The sequence below is a fragment of the Drosophila sechellia genome, chromosome 4 (assembly GCF_004382195.2).
Source record: "Drosophila sechellia strain sech25 chromosome 4, ASM438219v1, whole genome shotgun sequence".
In the NCBI taxonomy this organism is placed as follows: Eukaryota; Metazoa; Arthropoda; class Insecta; order Diptera; family Drosophilidae; genus Drosophila; species Drosophila sechellia.
The window spans coordinates 280,396-304,957 of NC_045953.1; the positions used below are offsets into that span (position 1 = coordinate 280,396).

The 24,562-nt window shown below is 35.4% G+C and overlaps 2 protein-coding genes across 13 annotated transcripts; one reads left to right on the forward strand and one right to left on the reverse strand.

The window, feature by feature from the left end:
• Positions 1–1,141: 1,141 nt before the first annotated feature.
• Positions 1,142–5,739, reverse strand: LOC6619447 (zwei Ig domain protein zig-8). Of its 6 annotated transcripts, XM_032723951.1 has the most exons (9): positions 5,647–5,739; positions 5,223–5,412; positions 4,432–4,547; positions 3,698–3,908; positions 2,665–2,718; positions 2,509–2,611; positions 2,265–2,452; positions 2,023–2,206; positions 1,142–1,257 (listed from the first exon to the last, which is right to left on the reverse strand). In XM_032723951.1, the coding sequence occupies exons 2-8, from the start codon at positions 5,350–5,352 to the stop codon at positions 2,070–2,072; spliced, it is 939 nt and encodes a 312-aa protein (XP_032579842.1). In that variant the 5' UTR covers positions 5,353–5,412; positions 5,647–5,739; the 3' UTR covers positions 1,142–1,257; positions 2,023–2,069. The 6 variants fall into 6 exon arrangements, 4 of the variants coding, with proteins under 4 accessions (XP_032579842.1, XP_032579843.1, XP_002043661.2 ...); XR_004362302.1 differs by having other exon boundaries at positions 1,142–1,270; positions 2,023–2,103; positions 5,223–5,737; XR_004362301.1 differs by having other exon boundaries at positions 2,023–2,103; positions 5,223–5,736.
• A 957-nt stretch (positions 5,740–6,696) lies between these two features.
• On the forward strand, positions 6,697–22,967 carry LOC6619446 (rho GTPase-activating protein 6). 7 transcript variants are annotated; one of them, XM_032723920.1, is made up of 12 exons: positions 6,697–6,807; positions 15,374–15,528; positions 15,588–15,732; positions 15,974–16,066; positions 16,143–16,300; positions 19,547–19,828; positions 19,891–20,041; positions 20,094–20,379; positions 21,328–21,462; positions 22,340–22,417; positions 22,473–22,657; positions 22,722–22,967. In XM_032723920.1, the coding sequence occupies exons 1-12, from the start codon at positions 6,735–6,737 to the stop codon at positions 22,934–22,936; spliced, it is 1,956 nt and encodes a 651-aa protein (XP_032579811.1). In that variant the 5' UTR covers positions 6,697–6,734; the 3' UTR covers positions 22,937–22,967. The 7 variants fall into 7 exon arrangements, with proteins under 7 accessions (XP_032579811.1, XP_032579809.1, XP_032579808.1 ...); XM_032723917.1 differs by lacking the exon at positions 6,697–6,807 and adding an exon at positions 11,815–14,325; XM_032723918.1 differs by lacking the exons at positions 6,697–6,807; positions 22,722–22,967 and adding an exon at positions 11,812–14,325 and having other exon boundaries at positions 22,535–22,621.
• The last annotated feature ends 1,595 nt before the right edge of the window (positions 22,968–24,562 follow it).

Here is a 24,562-nt window from a genome sequence, read left to right on the forward strand (position 1 = left end):
TATACACGATAAGACTAAGCAGAAGAAACTGACTGTAATAAACACAGTTGGAAAGGTGGACCACAGACAGCGCCCAAATTATTTTCAACGCTCGGAACGCCTACCGCCAAACAGCATAAGTTCTGAAAGCAGACACCTCCGCTAAACAATAAACAGTATGTCAAGAAACTGTTAAAAAATAAAAAGGCTTTTGCGGTGCTCGTCACAAATAGTTGATTTCTTTCGGACTTTCTTTTATTTAGCTGGCAACAACGTTATGCCAACACTTTAAACACTATTCTGCCATAAAAGTCTCAAAATAACAATTCATTGAAAAAATTTGTTTGATAAAATTATTTAAAAGCCCAAAAACGTAAAGCCGTAAACGTAATTAAAATAAAGTATTCTCCAATATCGTAAAACTGTATATAACTCTAAATTGTTCAATGTTGTACAGCACCTAGGACTTGCTTTTTTTAGTTGAACACCAACGAACTTTATTCCGCAACATACGTTTTGATTCCGTTATAATTAATTATTTAAGTCGCCAAAGTTATTACACTTACATCAACCCCCTCTAGAACCAGTCGTTCAAAAGCAAATTTATAAATGAGAAACGATTATGCCGGCGTTAAATATAGTGATTTGAAATAGAAGGTTTCGAGTAAGACTTGTTGGACCTAGAATGCGTTATAATGCCAAAGGAATATGTATATATATTTGGACATACGCGAGTGAAAAGGAATGGTCGTATCATAAGCGACACACGAAATGGAATTGGAAATAAAAATATATTTTAAATTCGTTGGTCCCAGGAATCTACGTCATTAAACAAAAAAATTGATTTATAATAATATATTAAAAAGATCACGATAAAGGAATTATCATTTTTGATTGTTATGTATTCACATATATGTATATTTATTTGTAAAATTTCAAATTAAAAGAATTATTTGACTTTTAAGAAGTAGAAAGCATGTTGCTTTAATTCTTTTGATTTGGCTTTCGCAATAAATTAGTACATAACAAGACGAAGTCTGAAAAGGAATATTAGTCGAGATAAGTAAGCAATACGATGCCTACAAGACAAGGTGCGCGTTCATGTATATGTGGGTAGATTTATGTGTACTTACTCTTCCAGGTCTATAACATTACCGAAGGATTTGATATTTATTATAGGTTTTTATTTCATAGTACTATAGGAATTACATGTAGTGTTCGTATTTGCATTAAACAGAGCGCGATTTGACAATGGTTCCTCCCCGAGCACGCTGCCATCTGAAAAAATATACTGTATTTAATTTATTATAATTTTAATAAATTAGCATTGCGACATGAACCACACTTTTTTTTCTTTATAACATAGTTTAGTAAACTAAGAAATAGAGAGTGTATGAGTGTATGTATGCATAGGGGCGGGTAATTGACACGACTCGCGATATATCGGAAGGAATCAATGCGTATTCTCAAGATCAGTGAGCTGTAGCACGTTGAAAATTTTAATTTCTATTTCTAACTATATTATTAAAGCGTTTGATTTTCAAAAGCTTTTATTCAAATTCATTAGGAAACTTGTATTTGGTATTAGGCTATTTTTTAATTTTTGTTATAAAAATAAATATAAAGAAAATATTAATCAAACTGGCATAATCAAAACCAGACGTGACTTTTCGTAGGTCAATTTCTTGTCTATTTTTGCGGACTAGTTATAGTTATATAATTTCCTTCTTTGCTATTCCTTTTTGATTGTATAGAAGAAGTAGATGACGACGCTTAATACCTCGAGCTAACGATAAAGATAAAAGTATTTGGCGTTTTTTCTTTTTCTAGCAAATCAACAAAAATTTACAAGACTAATAAAAATATGAAAAAATATCAAAACATTTTCCAAAAGTGTGGGTGTGGCATTTTTGGGCGGTTAGAGTAGGCGTGGTCTCTTTATATTTAATCCTAAACCTTTCTTGTAAGCAAAGAACAGCTGACAAAACGCGAAACTAGAGTTAATTGGATTTATATAGGGTTTATGAAAATCTATTAGCTTACCTTAATGTTATATATATATTTTAATGGAAATTCTATTGGTTAGTTAGTCATCTTTCTCTTAGATACACATGCTCCATAAGACTTGAAATATATAACAACACTTTTGCTGATATGATAGTTATCATTGCAGTGAAAGCCCCACTCCGAATGGCAGAACTTGTTTGCATTGCTGCAGGCTGCTCACCTGTCCAAATTAAATTTAAAAAAATATATATGAAATTGAAATATGTGTTTGTGTTTACCAGTTAAAACGTGAACCCTAACAGAAGCTGGAATGGCTCCATTTGGAACGCATGTATAGTTTCCAGAATCCCTTAATGAGGCTCGCGTTAGCATCAATCGACTCGTTGTTCCTATATCAGTTTTTTCCGTTTCTAAACTTATTCCTCCGCGAAGTGAATCAAAGTCAACAACTGATGAGCCATGATACCTTTGAGATAGTAAACTAATTCGTCAAAATCTCTTACAAAGATCATGGTTTCTTACCAAATCACAGATGGTGCATGTATATTAACAGAGCAAGCCAGGGCAATAGTGCTATCCCGTTTTACATGAATTTCCGTCGATCCCAGAATTTTTGCTCTAGCCGCTTTAAAAAATCACAGATAATTTTAATTTTAAGCAAGCCATAAAAAGCCTTACACTTTGTGTCGTAAAACCGCTTTTTAGTTTTCAGGTCTTGAAAGTCGTTGTCAGCTAAAATTTTATAGAAAAGTAAATTTAGTACGAGTTATTAAATTAATACATTTTCTGCGGATAAGAAAATTTATAAATTCTTCTACGTGAAATTAAAGCCTAAATCAAACAAAAACCAGTCAGACTCAAGTCGGACGTTGGCAAAATGTTTTCGGCATATCGATATAAATTGGCAAACCAATTGATTTTTGGGAGTTAGACTGGGCATGTCAGTATGTGTATGTGCTGCGCTGTGTCTGTAGAATCTGTATGCTTAATCTCAAACTTCTAGCTTTTAAAGTTCCTGAGATCTCGACGTTCATACGGACGGAAAGACATACGGACATGACCAGGTCGACTCTGCTATTGAATATATATACTATATGTATATGGTTGGAAAGTAATTATATGCTCACAATGGATCTGATACAACTTTTGTGACAAAATCTTATTGTATATTCAACAAGGTAAATACCGCGCTTTATTAAAATAATTTCTATTTAAGCATTGCAAACAAGTAAATTTAAGATATTGAAATATATTAGTTGTATTTTTAACGATTTTTCGGCACAAAATTTAAAAAATAACCCGTATGTGATTAAAGGTATGGTATTTAAGCATGTTTAGAATAATTTCTTTATAATGAAAATGTAGCTCAATTATCTATATTTTCGTTTTTGTGAAAATACCAATAGAGTAAAAAAGTTTCCTTTTGCTGTGGTCCTTAACCTGTTGAATTTGAATAAAATAAGCTTAAACAGTATAGATAGCATTTGAATATGTATTTCGAGCTATTCATTGCTCAATACTCTAGACTCAGGGCTTTACCAATTTGTGTTTAGATTTAAACCATTTAATCGCCAAGACTAGTTTATGCGCTGCCTTGATTTCTATATTATTCGTTATGGTCGGTCAACGACCAAATTTTTTTTCTATATATAGTACTCGAGCGTCACAGTTATTATTATCTTTTTTTTGGTTCATAAATGATCATATATACCTATTATTTGCAAACAAATTGCTAAATTTATTTTAGGCTCGGTATTCACTTGACACTCATATACGCCACTGTCTCTAGGCTGTGCATAATCAATTTTTAAGTCCCAATCTTCACTGCCTGGTGGATGTATTACAGAAAATCGTTGATCGCCGGTGTACGTATAAATGTTCGTTGTAAGAATGTGAAGGTCCCGTTTACGCATCCATGATACCTGAAATAATTTATAGTATTTATTAGGAATATTACATAGATAAGCAATTTTATGACAAGCAATAGATAAGTCATTTTTAGCTATCTGATAACCCTTATTTGAATCAATACAAAATGAGTCTGAAGTTGACTATTTCAATCATGTTATCATGTATTTCTTATCCTATTTGTTTAGATATAGGCAAGCTTGCTAGAAAAACTTAAGACTTGAATGATTTTTTCACATATTCATATGAGACCTGTGATCGTCTCAAAACAATCTTGATCGATGAAAATGGGAAGAGTTGAAATGGACTAGCGAAAAAAGAAGAAAGAAAGCTGCCTTTAAAAAATAAAACGTTCTTCTGGTGTGAACCCAAATATAGTTTGAAATTTAAGGTTACGTCCCCCTCAAACAATTTTGCGTCACTTAATCGTATAGTCGGCTTTTTACCATGTAACCGAATGTGCTCTTCAAACGAATAAAAATGTTTCGATATAATCTTATGTGTAAGAATAAAAATAAATAGCCCATTATGACTTACCGTGCGATTTCCTTTGTTTTTAACCCGACATCTTAATACTGCGATTTCGTCGACTACGGCCGACACATTTCTCGGGCTGATATCATCAAAAAAAGGTCGCTCCGAATTGGTTAGGTCTAAAATGAATTTGTATTTTATGTTAAACGAAATCGGATGCTAAATTATTCAAGCCAAGGCGTATATACCCTTGCAGTTAAAAAAAAAAATAATTTTATATGTCTCTTATTTTGAAGCTAAATATTTCAATTTAAGCTTTCGATCTTTTCATGGACGGAAGTGTCGGTCAAGACAAAGAGCTTGCGACATCTATATATACATGCGCGAAATCGTTTGCGATAGTTCGATCATAAAGAGATTTACATTTGTTGGTGAAAGGCGCAAACAAATTAAAAGCTGGAGCGAGCCATTGCAATGGCATTCAATGCATTGAAACTGTTGTCATCTTTTGGTAGCCGAAGCTCCCCTCGAAGGATGTTTTACAAAGCAAGCTTTCAGGTGGTAAAAATTCTATGGGTAAAATGCAATATTAAAATCTTTTTTTAAATTTAAATTTAGCATAATTTAAACACAATTGCTTTTTAAATATACTTTCACATTTGTATATTGTTAAGTACAATACGTACATTAGATTCATGTATTATTTTTGTCTTGGTATTCAAGTATTCATTACATTTTTTTATTGTACGCGTTACAGTAGGGAAAGGGTCAGACCAAAATTAAAAAAATTCCCGAAAGGCCAAAAACATATATATCATTCTAGTGGGAAACTTTTAATTAAAAATGTATCTTACCGTTCAGGCTTAAATATGAAGTTGCACTAATATATTGACACCATATATTTAAATTCAAGACTAATATAAGGAATGGTTTGATTTTAATTGGCGAATTATTTAAGAATGTGGCATGTTTGCCACGCGACATGTTGCTTTAATTCATTTGTCTTTCAAAGATATGCATTACTTAGAGTGAAATTCCATATACCTATGTAGTTATAATAAATGTTAAGTATATATATAAGTTAGATATTAAGCACACGCGAGAACACGTATTGGCGTAAGATTTTTATTAAGAACAACTTTGTATCGGCATCGATTTTTTAATATTTTAATGGATTTTCAAATAATATTCTGTTTTTCGGTATTGTGATCTGTGTTTTTAATGCACATGCAATTATACGTGCTGGCTTCAATTTTTATAAACTCTTTCAGTCTTTACACTTATTTCGTTGGCATCGACAATTATTATTTCAACGGTAAACTCAACAACCCATAAGCAGCACGTTTTAATGTTTCTGTGAGGACGACTTGTATATACAGATTTTTAATATTCTGCAACCCTGAAAATATTCGCGCATGCCCATTGTCACATATGTATGTGTTATCATACAATTTAGGATAGATTTTTTATATTTATAGATTGCGAAGGTTACAATTATTTTTATATATATATTTTTTAATTTTAACAATTTGAAGTCATATACTAAGTACTCTAGTTTCCTTTTATTGGTAATACGGTAATACGGTTTAATGATATTAGCAATGGGCGGAATACAAATGGCACACATAAATTTGAGACTGAGATCAGATAAGCGTGACCACAGCACCTTTACCTCTTAAATTTTTAAAAAAAAATTTTCTATTTAAAAAAAAGTTTTCTAAAATACTGAAAGTTACATTCACAAAAACGGTAATAGTTGTGGTTAGCATTCATCCTAAAAGATACCCAGTTACTCTTAAATTAAAGGGATATACTAGATTCACTGAGAAGTGTTTGATATCGAGAAGGAAACGTTTTCGACCATATATTCGTGATGTCTGTCCGACTATGTATGTGTAGTAGCCTTGGAACTGACCAATTCTATATCTATGCGAACAAAAAAAAAAAAAAACATTCCTATTAGTCTTGTAAATTTCTATCGATTTAGCGACGCCCACTCTAACGCCCTAAAGCCGGTCACTCCCACACTTTTGAACTATTGTTAAATTTGTTCTTATTTTATTCCCCAATATCTATCGATATCTCAAAAAAATTATGAAATTCCGCGTTCGCATTCACACTAGGTGAGTAACGGGTATCTGATAGTCGGGGATCTCGACTATAGCATGTTTTCTGGTTTTTATTTGAAGTTGCCTTCTTTGAAGATTAGTGTAAGTTAGTTTAGGGCACATAAAGTTCAGTTTCGCTCTCTTGCAAACTTGTCCCGTCCTTGTCAACATCTATGTGTTTTTTTAATTTCCAAATGTAGCTTTACACAGGTAAAACGATAACTTATCAACTAGCAGCTTGCACAGAACTTGACACATATGTACATATGGCCAAATCATACGCTTCGGACTAAACATCTGCAAAAGTGTATACTTTTTTTCCTTATAGAAGGTAACAACATTTCAGGTCGAGGTATTTACATTGACCTAACGAAATTTTTCATTAGCTCTTCCGCAATAGTAGTATTATTTTTAAATAACAGTACATTAATTGCAAATGCAAATAGCAATTCAAATTAAATTTAGATATTCACAAAAATTAGGAAAACAAGGTATTAAATGAAATTGTATTCATATATTTCGACCGCCGAAGTGTGAAGACGTTTTTACCGAGCTCCGCACAAAATCGGTTGTTTTGAGTGAAGTGAACGCCAAAAAAAGTAAACTAAATAAAAAATCCGAAAGCGAAAGAGACGCTCTATGCGATGCAAGATCGCTTAATTATTTAGTGATTTGTTATCTTAAATTATAAAACTATGAGTCAGAACGACACTCGCGCTCAGCGACAGCGCGAGCAAGACGAACGTCGGCTCTCAATTCAACGCAACAACGCGTACTTCTCCTACGTCTCACCGACAATCCCAAACGCAGACATCGAGCGGTCAATAACCCATAGCCCAAAAAACCTTATTCTACCAACAAATCAAGAAAGAGCGCGCTCCTGCTCCCCCGCTCTCCTAGCTCCGACAGAAGCCCCGCTACCTCCGCTACCTCCAACAACAACAGCTGGAGACAGACCGACAGCCCGCTCTACCTCGTTATCGGCTGCACCCGCTCACGCTCTGACTGAGTCAGCGAAAGCAAAAACGCAAGCAATAAACGGTACTGCTGCACTACCAACAAAACTAAACGAAAACGTAAACAAAAAAGCTGGGTCGACCTGGCAAACTGGAATGGACCGCTACATTACAATAAAGCGAAAGCTCAGCCCGGAAAAATCAGATCTGGAAAACAAGCCGAAAAATACACGCGACAATTCTACCTTGATCAAAAATGTAGCCCCTGCAAATACCAACAGATTTGCCTTGCTGGTAGATACCGCTGAGGACGTGCCGCTGGGATCCGTTGATATCGAACCGAAGAAAACAAAACCTCCGCCAATATACATCCGCGAGAAGAGCACAAGCGGTTTTGTAAATACTTTGATTGGCCTTATTGGAAAAGATAGCTTTCATATAATTCCCCTCGTAAGAGGTACTATCAATGAAATCAAACTTCAGACGAAAACGGAGGACAACTACAGAAAAGTCACAAACTATTTTACCGCACAAAAAATAGGCTTCTACACCTACCAGCTTAAAAGCAGCAAGGGTCTGCAAGTAGTCCTGAAGGGCATTGAGTCTGATGTTACGCCCGAAGAGATAACTGAGGCGCTAAAGGAAAAGGGATTTTACGCCAAAAGCGTGTTCAATATCAAAAACAGAAACAGGCAACCCCAACCACTCTTCAAGATTGAGCTTGAACCAGAAAACAAGCCTCTTAGAAAAAACGAGGTTCACCCAATTTACAAACTCCAGCTCCTTCTGCACCGTAGGATCACGGTAGAAGAGCCGCACAAACGTATCGCTCCTGTACAATGTACAAACTGCCAAGAGTACGGCCACACAAGGTCGTATTGTACACTTCGCCCGGTGTGCGTAGTCTGTGGAGATCTCCACGACTCCAAACAGTGTCAAACTAACAAAAAAAATGCATGTGAGAAAAAATGCAATAACTGTGGGGGCAATCACACAGCAAACTACAGAGGCTGTCCAATCTACAAAGAGCTGAAAACCCGTCTTCACAAAAGAATGAACACGGCGCGGGCACACCAAGGAACAGCTACGCTGATACCATCAGAGACAAACCCTGAAGTAATTTTCTCGAAAGCAGCAAGTTTCGCTCCCTGGCCTACATCCAACACTAACAAGACAACATTTGCAAACGTTTTAAAATCAGGTATGACGCCTCCAACCCAAAATTCCCGAACTCCACATGAAGTGTACACAAAATTAGACACACAACAAAACTATAGCCCAGCTGCGCAGCAGGAAACAAAAACTGAAGCTATGATCCAAGCCTTACAACAGAGCATGATGGAATTTATGACATTCATGAAGACCACCATCCAAGACATGATGCGTAATCAAAACCTTTTGATACAAATGCTTGTAGCCCAACAAAACAAATAAACAATGGCTACCTTACGCATAGCTACGTGGAACGCCAATGGCGTCTCACAGCGCAAACTTGAGCTAGCTCAATTCCTACATGAGAAGCATATCGACGTTATGCTTTTTTCGGAAACTCATCTCACAAGCAAATACAATTTCCAAATAAGAGACTACCATTTCTACGGTACAAATCATCCCGACGGAAAAGCACACGGTGGCACCGCCATACTCATAAGGAACCGTATGAAGCACCACTTTTACAAAGAATTTGCGGAAAATCATCTTCAGGCCACATCCATCAACATTCAGCTGGAAGACAACACTCTCCTTACACTAGCGGCCGTATACTGCCCCCCCCGTTTCACAGTATTAGAAGATCAATTCCTGGATTTCTTCCAAGCACTAGGGCCACACTTCATTGCAGCAGGCGACTACAACGCTAAACACACTCACTGGGGATCGCGACTTGTGAACCCAAAAGGAAAACAGCTTTATAAGACTATAATTAAAGCCACTAATAAACTCGACCATGTTTCCCCCGGGAGTCCTACATACTGGCCATCAGACCTCAATAAGCTGCCTGACCTGATCGACTTCGCAGTTACGAAAAATATTTCCCGCAGTTTGGTTAAAGCTGAATGTCTGCCGGATCTGTCATCTGACCACTCGCCTGTACTAATTCACCTCCGCCGGCACGCAGAAAACGTTAAACCACCATCCAGACTGACTTCCCACAAAACAAACTGGCTCAGGTATAAAAAATATATAAGTTCACATATTGAGCTAAACCCAAAACTCAATACTGAATCTGATATAGAGAGCTGCACGTGTGCATTGCAATCCATCCTTACTGCAGCAGCTCTTACTGCAACGCCCAAAATAACAAATAATACAATTAATTCAAAAAAGACCAACGTACAAATCGAGCAACTCGTCCACGTAAAACGACGCTTACGCAGAGAATGGCAATCCTCCAGATCCCCAACTGCAAAACAAAAGCTAAAAGTAGCCACACGGAAACTGGCCAACGCTCTGAAACAAGAAGAGGACGACGATCAGCGCCGATACATAGAGCAACTCACACCAACAGGCACAAAACAAAAGTCACTGTGGCGAGCCCTCTCAACTCTTCGCCCACCGACTGAAACCGTTTTGCCGATAAGGAATTCCTCAGGTGGCTGGGCCCGTAGTGATGAAGACAGAGCCACCACATTTGCCGCTCACCTACAAAATGTGTTCACGCCAAACCAGGCTACTAGCACATTCGCGCTACCGTCCTATCCCGTAAACTGCCACCAGCAACACACCCCAATTGTGTTTCGCCCTAAAGAAGTAACTAAAATAATCAAAGACAATCTCAGCCCGAAAAAATCCCCCGGCTGCGACCTTATAACACCGGAAATGATCATCCAGCTGCCACATTCTGCAGTTCGCTACATAACCAAGCTCTTTAATGCCATCACCAAACTTGGTTACTTTCCACAACGATGGAAGAGGTCGATTATCATAATGATTCCAAAGCCTGGTAAGAACCACACAGTCGCTTCATCTTACAGACCAATAAGTCTACTCTCATGTATTTCGAAACTATTTGAAAAATGCCTGCTGATCCGACTTAATCAACATCTGATATACCACAATATAATCCCAGCCCACCAATTTGGATTTCGCGAAAGCCATGGAACCATTGAACAGGTGAATCGTATTACAACGGAAATAAGAACTGCATTTGAATATCGCGAATACTGTACAGCAGTATTTTTAGACGTATCCCAAGCATTCGACAGAGTCTGGCTCGACGGCCTAATGTTTAAAATTAAAACATCCCTACCCGAAAGCACACACAAACTTCTAAAGTCTTACCTCTATAACAGAAAGTTTGCAGTGCGGTGCAACACTGCCACTTCCACTGATCATACAATTGAGGCTGGAGTCCCCCAAGGCAGCGTTCTTGGGCCAACATTATACCTCATATATACAGCCGACATCCCTACAAATAGTCGCTTAACGGTATCCACATTTGCCGACGACACAGCTATCCTTAGCCGTTCAAGGTCCCCTATCCAAGCCACAGCACAGTTGGCACTGTACCTCATCGACATTGAGAAGTGGCTCTCTGACTGGCGAATAAAAGTAAACGAGCAAAAATGCAAGCACGTGACGTTTACGCTAAACAGACAAGACTGTCCTCCGCTCTTGTTGAACAACATACCACTCCCGAAAGCAGATGAGGTAGCATACCTAGGAGTACACCTTGACAGAAGACTCACATGGCGCAGGCACATTGAAGCCAAAAAAACCCAACTTAAACTCAAAGCCAACAACTTACACTGGCTCATCAACTCTGGTTCTCCGCTCAGCCTAGACCACAAGGTCTTGCTCTACAATTCTGTATTGAAACCTATCTGGACCTATGGCTCACAGTTATGGGGCAATGCCAGCAACAGCAATATTGACATCATACAGCGAGCACAATCAAAGATCCTGAGAACCATCACTGGGGCACCGTGGTACGTTCGGAGTGAAAACATCCAAAGAGACTTAAATATCCCATCAGTTACCAACGCAATCACGGAACTTAAGGAAAAATACCATAGCAAGCTTTACACGCACCCCAACCACCTAGCGCGAGGTCTAATCCAGCTCAGCAGCCGTTCCCGACTCCGGCGAAAGGACCTACCAACCCAGCGAATAAATTATTAGGGCCGCTTAATCATAGAACAGTTGGAAAAATAATACAACTGTTCAAAAAATACTTGTTATAGTTAAGATTTTTAAACTTATTGTTAGTTCTTATACAAGAAGATTCAATAAATAAAAGAAAAGCAAAAAAAAAAAAAAAAAAAAAAAATATATTTTTGTACAATTCTTGTTTGTAAATATAAATTTAAAAAGTGTCCATGTTCTTGAGTTTGTTTTCAGAACGTGTATATGTACATAGTCGATCACAAGCGGGATGCTCGTGCACCATAAATACATTCAAAAATAATATCTCGTGAACTTCGAAATATTTTTATGTTTTTTTCTGAAAATAATGTTGCTTCTCGTATTATGTACACGCCATCTCACCAGGCATTTTGTGTTATTTTGCGAGGCTTAAGAGTGAAAATAATGGAAATTAATAATATTAATAATATGAAATATAAAATGAAATCAACAAATAAATAATCGTAAACCTCAAGGTGTCGAAGTTACTATCTGTTGAAAAATTTATACAGAAGTACTGATTATTCCAGAATTCCAATATAAATATTGTGTGCCTTGAAATATAAATAAAGTCACTCACATATGTAGATACAAATTCTATTGTATATATACGCAATCTCTCCTGAGAAAAGCAAATATGTGTACGCATTTATAAATAAATTTGTGTGTTTACCTAGTATATTACTTTGCAACTCTCCGTATAATTGTTAACCTGCCTTTTGAAAATATCGTTGTGAAAATATGACAATTGATATGTATCCGAATGAATGTGAAACTTAAACATGTGTACTCCTAACACCTCTATTATAATTAAATCGCAATAAAAAAGTAATCGCAATAAAAGTATGCGCCACCAAGTTTAATCTCTGTTTCAGCGTAAAATATGGAATGTCCAAAACAAAACCAAGAATCTGTGAACTGCTTGAGAAGCCCCATCGCGGCCGTTAAAAAAAGGTCGGGGCCGTTAGATTTAGCACTTGACGAGGTTAACGACGTATCGAAAATATGGTCGTTGCCATTAGAAGACCCACATTGTTTAGATGCCTCCAGCATGCGTAAGCCAATGATTTTTGCGAGTAAGCACTCCGAAGGATTTGCTTCTCCAAATAAAGTGCATCGTCGCAGCACAAAAGACAAGGAAAAAAAGCGAGAGCGCTGGCTTCTAACTCGAAAAACCTGGAGATATATGACAGATGCAGGCCGTAAGCTAATTCCTGATGGATACCAAACAGGGTCAGGTAATCATGACCTAATTGAAGATCAATTTCAACAGGTGTGTTTATCTGAACCAAGTTTTATTTTATGGAGTCGAAGAACATCATACCCAGGAGCATTTAGCTGTTCTAAGCGGAGATTAAAGCCATTGTTGAGGCATGCAAGTGCTAGCCGCAGAAAACAAATAGTTGATGCAACCAAAGATTATCATATTGCCGATCGAGTCATTGAATTATTGCAGACTTATCTTAAACTTCGTGATGCATACAAAACCACAACTTTACTTGGAACTAAAACAGTTCGGCCAGACCAAACATCATCACCCAGTGCACAAAGGCCAAACTTCAAAAACAAGGGTGACAACCATCAAGTGATATCATCCGGTACATCGATTCAAACAGAACTCTTGTCCCTTCTTAAATTGTTATCTAATTGCCCTTTATTTACACATGAAGGAATTCAGTTTAAGTTTGGCGATGCTCCACTAAACATTCTGGAAGACAAAGTTCTTTTGAAAAAAATCTATAGCGCGCTTAAGAAACAACAGCTCCATAGGACGCTACATTCCAAAGATCCTTATAAAGCTAATATTTCGACTTCATTGTCTTGCTTAATAAAAAATGGAAAGGAAATATCTGGAGGTAACACTGATAGTAAAAGAAGCGATAAGTTACTACATGAAAATTTCTTTTCTCTAATGAAATGTGATACCAAACCAATTTTACCAAGCCCAAAAACAGAACTTTATTTAGACCTCAATAAGGCACCGCAAAACATTGAGCTTAAAAACAAACTTAATTCAAATGGACACAGCGTTGAAAGAATCCAGAAAACCTGTGGAACTCAAACTAATTTTATTCAACTAAGCGAGTTAAAAACTTTGGCGCAGCAGTACAACTTAATGGTTAAAAATTGCTATAATACCTTAAAATTATTTGAAGAGCCCACTAAACAAGACTGTTCAAAATCTTCTCATTTAATATGTAGAAAAAGTTCACTTGACGAAGATATTTCACAGTCAGTTAGCGATACGATTAAACGGTATTTGAACATGGCAAGAAAAAAAAGTATGCAAGATTCTGATTCAAACCGATTTAAATCAATTAACTATGATAAGAACCTGAGAAATATCAAAGCAAAGGGCGTAATAAATCCACCGGGAATAAGTGCCGGATTACACAAGGCTGTACAAACGTTAAGTGCTTGGCCTCTCATAGCTTTGGATTTTATACGGGGAAACGAATCTTTGAATCTTAAAAACGCTCACTTAGAATGGTTAAGATTAGAGGATGAGCGAAGTCAGATACAGTTAGAGAGGGAAAAAAATCCAACAGAAATAAGCAGAAAGGTGCATCCTTTACAAATCGCAAGTCCTGCAAACACCTCTTCATATTCCAAGTGCACTTCTGCACCTACTTCGCCGACTAGTCATTCAAAGTTAGAAAAGGCTATACGGACTTCCAGTGGACTACTCTCTTCAAGTTCTCAATTTATTTCAAATATTTTGCACGGACATATCAATGCTGGAAACTATTTTAACACATTGCCAGATTCCAGTAAGTATAAGTGCATTTTATTTAATTAATTTATATACCGTTGCAGTCTTAATGGCTGAACTAAGCATTAGAGAAGACCTTAGTCTGCTGCTGTTGTTCCGGCTTGTACCCGAGCATACACGATTGGAAGACTTTGAGCAATCGACTTGCTCGAATTTATCGTTTTCGTTAACTTCTCCAAAAGAATACAACTCAATGCACTAAAAGATGCTTTCTATTATTCAAAGCTTTTATCTAATTTATTTGTTGTTTAATTATAATTTATTATTTTCCTTGGAAAGAAGAACTTTAGATTAAGTCTTTTTTCAACACGTTCCCAAATTTCCGATGTACATACAGGCAGCGCAGAGAGTGCAAGCAATACTTAAGAGACGGTTTCTAATTGACATTTAGTTATCTTTCAAAAGGTTTAAGATTTGTTTGATATTTTAACCATTTTTGTCACGTAGTTGGGTATGGTTGAGGTCAACAACATACTATACTTTACCACTTCTGTCACTAGCGCCACTTATCTGCAAAAAATAATATATATATTAAAAAAATAAAAATAATAATAATATAATATAATATATTACGTAAGAAAATGCCTTTTAGATATTTTATGAGCAACGAGTGCAAAAATTAAGATATAAGGATGTGGTATTAACGAATCATTTTCCCTTAACAGTTGCTGTATATATATGTATATATATTTTCTTTTAATCTATACAACAATAAATTATTAAATTGTGTTGATAACCTTTTCCCTAAAATACTTAAAATATGTGTGTCCTTTTCGCAATTCAATGGCTGTTGGAAAAAGTCCCGTAATACTTTGGATTGAAAATCTGAAAAAATGTTTTGTCACACACATCAAACTTTATGATGCAAAATATGGTAGTTCTTGTAAAAAACGTGTGTTGTCGTGTTTCTAAATGCCAAATTCAAGAGTTACAATGTAATAAACAATTCAAATTAGAATTTATATTAAGATTGCCAAAAAATATATCTGGTAGAGAATAACATTATCGCATCCTGCTAAATTAGCTTGACTTGCTACTATTTTCAGATCAGAGTCATGCAACGGCAAGTATGCAGAAGTCAAAGTCGTTATCAAATGTGGGTCAATTTGTAGCAAAACGAATGTGGCGGAGTCGATCCAAAAGCCACAATAAACGGAGTTACTCAAAGAGCTCTATACCAACTCTAAAATGGTATCCGTCGGTGAGAAAATTTAACTTGTATTTTAAATTAAATACTAAAACATTTTAAATCAATTTCAGGAACATTTTTTATGGATATCAGAGTATGGTGAATCTTTTCAAACAGTGGAGACAAATTTGACAAGGCTGTCAAAAATAGAATCCGATATGGTAAAAAATTTTGCCTTAGAAAAAATTCAGGAACTAAATATTGGAAATAATGAAGGTTAGTTAAATTTAACTGATTAAAAGCTTGTTTGTCATACCAAAGACACTAGAATATTCTAGTGTCTTTGGTCATACCCTGTACTCGTAGGACAAAAGGTTTTAAATGATTTCTTAAAAAATATGTAACAGCTGAAGAAACATACATATGTATAAGATAATTTCTTTATCTAATCAATTATAACATATTCTAAAAATAAAGCCAATAACTATTACCATATTTTTTCCCATTTAAATAATAGATATGAAGATATCGCCACAAAAACGACGATCTGCGCCTAAAAAAAAATCCTTGACTACAAGTTTCTTTGATAATGGAAAGAAAGATGATCACAGTAAGTGAATTTATGGCATCAGCCTATTATTCTCAATTATCATTTTGAAAATAATTAAAACGCATTACATTTCAAGATGCTCGCTCAGTATTGTTCGGAACCTCATTGGAATGTTGCTTAGCAAGAGACAGCAAACGGAACGTTATTATAGAAGACAGATCAAAGTATTCACTTATGTCAATGTTTCGTGGAAGTGGTAGTAGCCCAGGAAGTGTTTTGAAGCTTAATGATAATGTAAGTGCTATACTCTGACAATTTTTATACTCTTTACTAGTAGAGTAAAAAGCTATACTAGATTCGGTGAAAATTATGTAACAGGTAGAAGGAAGCGTCTATATAGTCGTGATCAGGATCAATATAGCCGAGCCAATATGGCCATCTCCGTCAGATCTGGCCATCTCCATCCGTCCGTATTAACGTAAAGATCTCTCTTAAGATCTCTTTTTAATTTTTTTCAGATTTCTTGGAAATTTCAATAGATTTACCAAAAAATTCAGGCCCCCTCTAAAGCCCACAAACCGCCCAAAAACTGCCACGCCCACATTTTTGAAAAAGGTTTTGATATTTTTTCATGTTAAATTTTTTTTGTATTTTATTATTTATTTTTTTTTACCAATTTTTTCCGATATTTCAGAAAATGTTAAAAATTCTCCTTCCTTCCTTCTCCTTCCTTCTCCTTCCTTACTTCCATTAGCTAAGTTACGGGAATCTGATAGTCTGGGACTTGAATATAGCATTTTATCTTGATATTCCGGCAGGATGGCATTTTGCCATGCACATACATATTTGCAAAAACATCACATCTTTTCTGATTCAATTAGCGCGAAAAGACATCGAGTTTTTGAGCCATCGCATTCGTCGACGTAAAAGAAAATATAACGGAAAAGAAACAAAACGAAATGAAAAACGCATAAATTAATTTAAATTTAATATTTACAAATATTATTAGCTAATTGCTACTTACTTGTAAAATACAAACCTGAAAGTCGGTGTTAAATTTCTAAGAACACACTTTCGATCCTGGCGATTCAAAATTGAAAATGCAACTGAATAGAAACGGAAAAAGCCAACAACAACGCCCTTCTCTACCAGTTTCTATCCTTTTCGTCATTTGCTTTTCGTAAGTACCGTTTCTTGACATTCTGCTTGCCCTTCTTTCTATGGCGATCAAAAATATTGCGTCTGGCATTGTAAGAAAATGTACATTAAGCATTGAGTATAGAAGAGGGGAGCGAAAGGTACATCTAGACAAGGGCGTCGCCAGGAACGCCCTAAAAGGAATGTTCAAGAAATTTCATAATTTGCTGCCTATCATGTAACTTCCCGTTGTTTATTTACTCTATGTAATGTTCTTATTCACTTCTATCGATCTGCTTTCCATACATAAGCTGTTTACTAGGTGCTTTCACTAAGAGTTTCCAGTGTTGGAAGATGAATTCTACTATCTTTATTTAATAGTTCCTTTGAAATTATTAAGGACCTAGGCGGTGACCGATATATGTAAGTTCAGGTGGTTAAGAAGTAAGCCTCCATATCTGCACATGAAGATTTTCTATTGTTACCGACCACATGCTGAGATTGATGAACAATTGGATAAAAACAACAACACCCAAGGTGGACAACATGATATGAATGATAATTGCACAATGATCCTGTGCGGATGCTTTGCGGGAGTATATGTCTGACTGCATCATAGCTGTATAACTGTATGGGAGTCTAGAGGACGAGTAATTGTTGGAGATAAAAAAGATAATTTTTTTATAAAATAGAAGTGTTTAATAATTTTATAAAGATTTATGAAGTACTGCGAGCAATTTAAGTTGGAAATACATGTTCATAAAGAAGAAGAATGTATTCATATAAATGCATTTTCAAATATCATTTAATATTTTTTAACAAAATGTTTAAATTTCTCTAAAGATTCCAAGATGAGTAATCAGTATCTTATAATCGACTTAACCGTTCTATCTTGCTTTGTATTGTAGATAAAAAAAATATACACATATATACATATATACATATATATATTTATATAAACAATAAAATAGTTTGTTGAATGTGCATTGAAATGGATCCAAGGCTCCAAATCTAAAATACTTTTGTGAAGGATGTTGCGAAATCGTTCATGCGCCAAACTAAAGATGCCTTTTAAAGGGACTGAACTGCAGTTTTGGCGAGCTGATCAACAGTAATTTACCATTCATCGGCTGTCGATCGCACTGAGCCCACAAATGTTGTTAAGATCGGCCGATAAAAAGGATTCGATGCACTCCGATTAATCCGTGACGCATGTTGTGCAGCTGCAAGCCAGTAATTCCACCTGGACCGATTAGTTTACAACCACAAGGAGATATTAAAAGTATTACTCCAAGTTGAACCTTAAGAAATACAATATAAGTGCCTCCCTCTTGGTGGTCGCAGTAAAGAAACAACGTTTTGTTTCTAGTAAAAGATAAATTTCAACATTTCTCTGACAAATTAATAAATAATTAAATTTTTTTTTAATATAACATTTTTATAACATTAGCGTAGTTTTAAATGGAAAGTGGCCATTATGTTTTTGGTAGTCCCATACAGTTTGGCAGGACCATTTTTAAAACGAAAACAAATGAAAATATTTTTGAAAGGTATGGGCGTGGCAGTTTTGGGAGGTTTGTGGGCGTTAGTGCAAAAATGCCTTTGGCATATCGATAGAAATTTACAAGACTAATACAATAATAAAAAATATCAAAATGTTTGAGTGTTATGTTATACTGGGCGTGGCAAACTAGAATCCAAAGCAAACATTCTTGACTTTATGGAGATCAAAGCGTTCATACGAAGACGTATGTACATGGACTTGGCTATTGATACTACTAACTGAATAACGGGTATCTTAGTTGTAATACTGGACTATTAAAATCCGACTTGCGATCCATCTGGTCGATCTCTAAAACTAATTTTTGGTGCGAACCTGGGCTTATTTTTATTAATATACAACAATTCCATTTTCATTCTAAGCTGCAAAGGTAGTTATATTTATACGCGTTGCTCATAAGGTAAATGGGTATACTAGATTCGTTGAAAAGTATCCGACCGTATAAAATATATATTCTTGAGTAGGATCAATAGCCGAGTCCGTCCATATGAAGGCCGAAAACTATCATGTTCAGGAATTATAAAAGGTAGAAGGTTGAGATTAAGCAAACAGATTCTATAGACACATAGACACGCAGCGCCCAATGTCTATCGATATGCCTGAACAATGATGAAATTTTGTGTTCTAACTTCCACTAGCTGAGTAACTGGTATCTGATAGTCGAGGGACTCGACTAACCATTAGCTCTTATTTTTTATTAAGCCGATCCTGGTTCATTCTCGAAATAAATCAGCGCTCCGATTTATAATCCGCTGAACGGTTCAGCTCCCTTTAACGCCAGTTCAATATAGTTTTAGTTCATATAAAAATTGTAGGATGTTGGCATATTTTCTTGTTTTCAGGTAAGGTCATGTGAAAGCTTACCATCAAAATCCCTTGAATACGGAAACACGGAACTTTCTGCATATGTTAGAGGCTCCTTTTCAAATATATCAAAGCCTTTAGCATCGCTATCTCAGTCTGAAAATGAAGACACTGAACTTAATTTCGTTAAGCCCTATCAAGAGCATTCACAATTAATGGTACCAATATTCGTAAACAACTGTATTGATTATTTAGAAGAGAACGGATTGCAACAGGTTGGACTCTTCCGGGTGAGCACATCCAAAAAAAGAGTAAAGCAAGTAAGTGGTGGAAATTCACTTAAACCATTTTGTTATATTTCTATATCCGATTTATTTATTAGTTGCGGGAGGATTTCGATAAAGATATTTATTTTGGGATTTCTGTTGATACATGCCCACATGATGTTGCCACACTGCTTAAAGAATTTCTACGTGATCTTCCGGAACCACTACTTTGCAACACACTCTATTTAACGTTTTTAAAAACACAACGCATGTATTGTAAGCTTGCGTAAGCATTCAGAATTAACCAAACAAATTTCAGGTATTCGGAATCGACGCTTGCAACTAGAGGCTATATCACATTTGATAAGACTACTTCCCATCCCACACAGAGACACGTTGTACGTCTTACTAGTATTTCTAGCTAAAGTGGCAGCACACAGCGATGATATATGGTCTACAGAGGGATGTTGTTTAACGATTGGAAATAAAATGGATAGCAATAATCTAGCTACAGTATTTGCTCCAAATATTTTGCGAAGCACTCATTTGACATTTTCAAGGGACAAAGAGCAAGAAAATATGAGCGATGCCATTAATGTAGTAAGGTTTGTCAAGCAAAATACTTGTTTGCTTTTTTTGCCTTTGATGAGACAAGCGTAGCCTCAATTTCTAATTACCTAATTTTCAAGACCTAATCTACTGTCTCGTTAATTGCTGTTTGCCAACATATGAATAGTTTCGTGTGCCTTAATGTTTTAAAAATGCAAACAAAGTATGGTCTTGTGACGCTTTTACCGCATGCGTCATCTTAAAAAATAAATATTGCCATTGCGACTCCGCCAGGAACTCAAATTGGAAGGAAAATAAGTTAGAGCGAAGGACATATATCTGCTGGAGGAATAATCGAAAAGGTTATAAATATAAATCACAAAGAAAGCAAGAGAATGGTCTAGGATCTCAACCAGCAGATACCCGTCACTTGTCTAATCATTTTGTAATTAGGAAGTTTGCCTATAGATATCTACGACCTACTGATGTATGTAACCAAGTATTAATTTTTAGGTGCAATGACTGTATGAACACGCTGTGACTCTAATTTGTAACTTTTAAATTACAAATCTAAGCAAATAATGCAACATAAGTCTATATTTTTTTTAGTTTTTAACGCATTTTAACTGATTTAAACTTTCAAAGAAAAGCTTAAAACTAGTTCAACTTCGTAACGATTTGATAATAATGTAAAATTTTGTAACTCTAACTACGTTCGTACCGCATTTGTTAATAAAGATAGTTGTCTTTAACGAATTCTATTCAAATAATAAATACGTCGGGACAAAAATACTAATTTATATGTCATTAGGACAAGAATAAGAACATTGCTTTCAAGAACTCTACGTAATAAACAATAATAAATGTATGACAATTGCTTATGTGTTTATGTAAAAAATTTGTATGCTATGTAAATATTTTTCTCAGCTTCAAGAGGATAAGAGTAGTTTAAGACAAAATAATTATATATGTTAATTTATTTTAATCTATTTTATTCTTGTTAGAACCATGATAAATCACTATGAAGAAATTTTCAACATATCAGCAGAGTTACTGAATGTCATTTATACACAAGCACTGGAAGCTTGTCCGGAAAAGTTATATGAGCTGATTTCAACGAAAGTCTATGGAACTGAATGGTAAGGTCTGATTAGAATCCATTTGTGTTTCAAGAGGTTTTACTATTATTTCAATGAGTTTGAATCTATGGAGCCGTTAACTGTTAAGTTCGTGATCTGTATACTGTGGATTCAAATAGGGACAGCATTAGCTTTTATTATTATTTCCATTGTGTAACTGCTCTAAAGTAATGCCACTTTACCACAATCTGCCACTACCCAGAGTAGGTCAATATTTAAATTAAAACCAATTTGTAACATCATTGTTACAGTTAATGCAAGGACACTAGAATAGTTATTCCACCGTTTTTTCCATCAGAGCTTTTTATTTGTAATGTGTTGTTATCTACACTTAAACAAAAAACTACAAAAATTAAAATATTGACAATCTTCTGGTCAAACTTAATATCTAACATATACTCGTTGAAAACGCGTTATTCAAATTTTTCTTTGCTCTCTCATTATACCCATTACTCGGGGTTACTAGTCTCGTTGAGAATTAAATATTTCTGACCCTATATCCGTCTGATATATCCGTCCGTGTGATCGCCTTGATCTCAGCTTGATCAAGATCAAGCATGCAGATTCCAGAGACAGTGACGCGGCGCAAGTTTGCTCGCAAATGTTGGCACTCTCACTCTGACGCCTACAAACTGCCCAAAAGTCTCACAATTTTGAAACTTTCAAACTGCGCTGAGTCCGTGAATCTCGAAAATGCATGCTCAATGTCAACTTTCTAGCTTTTTTGTTCCTTGAGATCTTGACGTTCACAAGGACATATCATATCATATGGATGTTGGTCTTAGCATATAAATGGCAAAAGCGTTGAGAGTAAAGGATTTAGAAATATTTCTATTTATGTATGTATGTTTCTAATGCACCTAACGCGTATATTTAGGGCCCAAAAGCAAATAGAAGACCCTCAACCAGGCATTTTATCTGATGTTTCGCTCGAACCTCCGATCCAAGGAAAGCGGTTTGTATATTTTAATTTTTTTATAATAATATTTTGATACATTATAAATTTTAAGGTATGAAAATATCAATGATTTTAATACCATTAATTTAAAAAATTGGCAAGATAAACCAACAGATTATAGCGATTCTGACAAAAAGAAAAACCATAATGAAAATTTAGAGATCCTTACCGCTAGTCTCAAAATATCTGTTGCTGAACAAAGTCACATAAGTCTCAAGGAGCCTATAAAAAAACAAGGTAAATTTATAGTTATAGATCAAAATGCTTCGCTGAATCTCTTTTTCTTATTTTTTTAACGCAGAGCCTACAACGTCATACCAACAGTTTTCCAGATCAAGCCTCCCAACCAGTACATCAGATGTTGGTGTCAAGACATTGAGAACAGATGCCGCCGAGCTTGAGAATAAAATGAAAATACTTACATCTAACATCCATAAACAGGATATACCCATAAAAACAACTTACAAACGACAGAACCTAATTTCGAGTTCAAGACGAATAAACCAAGAACCCTAAATAATATAATAAACCCTAAATAATACAAAAATTTATAAAAATGTTTATCCATTATTCGTCTTTTAAAAAATACAATTTATATCCTACTGTCCTATTGTCCTTCGCTCAGTTTTAAATCCTTTTACTGGTAGGGGTTAAATAAGTTTTAAGGAGCTTTGTGTTGCAAACGTGTACAATTTTTGAAGGGCCGCAACAGTCGAACAATTACCGTGTAATGAATGAAAAAACATAACAGCTTTGTTTGTTTTGATCATAAAGTGATAAAGTTTCTACTGTTTTAATATCAAAATGTATTATCAAAATCGTACGATTATATCATACAGCTGCCACAGGTACAGCTAAATTAAAAAAAAGAGAGAATGCTTTAGTCGACCTTCCCGACTATTACATACCCGTTACGAAGCTAGTGTAAATGAGAACGCAACATTTCATAATTTTTCTGGTATAGCGATAGACATTGTTGAATAAAATGCGAAAAAAATTTTTTAAATTTGGCTAAATCTAGCTTTTATAGTTCCTGAGATCTCGACGTTCATACGGACGGACAGACAGACGGACGGACAGGGTCAAATCTACTCGGCTATTTACCCTGATCAAGAATATATACTTTATATTGTCGGAAACACTTCCTTCTGCCTTGTACATAGTTTTCAACGAATCTAGTAAATCTCTAAGAGTAACTGGTATAATAATAAAAGAGGGCATATATATAGAGGGTATATATGTATGCTGAAGCTGCCTTATTTTCTAGTTGGCAATCATTTTAAATATTCTTTTCACCGTGAAGGTTGTATACAATCAAAGCTATAATTGGAAAACCACATAATTATATACATATAGCAGTCAAACTCTGGTTCGATTCGTCACTACATGGGCAGCGATAATTATGATGTAATTAAAAGTCTGCGTTCAATCGTGATATGCCAATAAATGCGGCCTATTTTATATGTAAAAATTGCTTTTAAATTTACGTTATGCATTTTTTTGTTACGTCAGGAAATTGGTGCCCTTGTCCTGCAAGAGGACTTGTGCCGAGGAAAATGTTCATACAACAGGTTGCCAACAAGAGCTCGCCGTATATTTAACCTCTCCACCATAACGAGATTAAATATAAGAAATGCCTGAAAAATAATTAGATTCGTACCTTTCAGCCATCACTCAACACAAGCTTAGCGTCGCTTGATCGTAAAATGATCGGGAAACGTCAAAGGGATTGTCACAGGGCGCGCAATACGACAATATGTCCGTCAAAAGTTAGTCATAATTTTTTACCTAGCTACCATAGCTGGGCATTACTGGATATAAAGTTTGGATAAAGCATACATATATATATATATACGTTCTCCAACAGATTATACACAAGAACGTTATGCATATAGAAATAGAGAGAAAACTATAGTCGACTTACCCGGCTATAAGATACCCATTACTCAGCAAGTGGAAATGCAAACTCAAAATTTCATAATTTTTCTGGGATATTCTGGGACTTGGGGAACAAAATGAAAAAATACCCAATGTGGGCGTGGCAGTTTTGGCCGGTTTTAGGGCGTTAGAGTGTTTTTTTGCAAATCTATAGAAATTTACTAATAAAACTAATAAACTAATGACTAATAAAAATGTGATAAA

Bases quoted from the DNA above. Each gene is read 5' to 3' on its own strand.
- LOC6619447 (XM_032723951.1), bottom strand. From the start codon at position 5,352: ATGTCGCGTGGCAAACATGCCACATTCTTAAATAATTCGCCAATTAAA. The intron at 2,719-3,697 runs GTATATATGATC...ATAAAATTTTAG, and splicing joins AATTTGTTTGCAAATAATAG to CTGACAACGACTTTCAAGAC. The intron at 2,453-2,508 runs GTAAGAAACCAT...ACTATCTCAAAG, and splicing joins CATGCACCATCTGTGATTTG to GTATCATGGCTCATCAGTTG.
- LOC6619446 (XM_032723917.1), top strand. From the start codon at position 12,438: ATGGAATGTCCAAAACAAAACCAAGAATCTGTGAACTGCTTGAGAAGC. The intron at 15,529-15,587 runs GTGAGAAAATTT...AATCAATTTCAG, and splicing joins CTCTAAAATGGTATCCGTCG to GAACATTTTTTATGGATATC. The intron at 16,067-16,142 runs GTAAGTGAATTT...TTACATTTCAAG, and splicing joins TGGAAAGAAAGATGATCACA to ATGCTCGCTCAGTATTGTTC.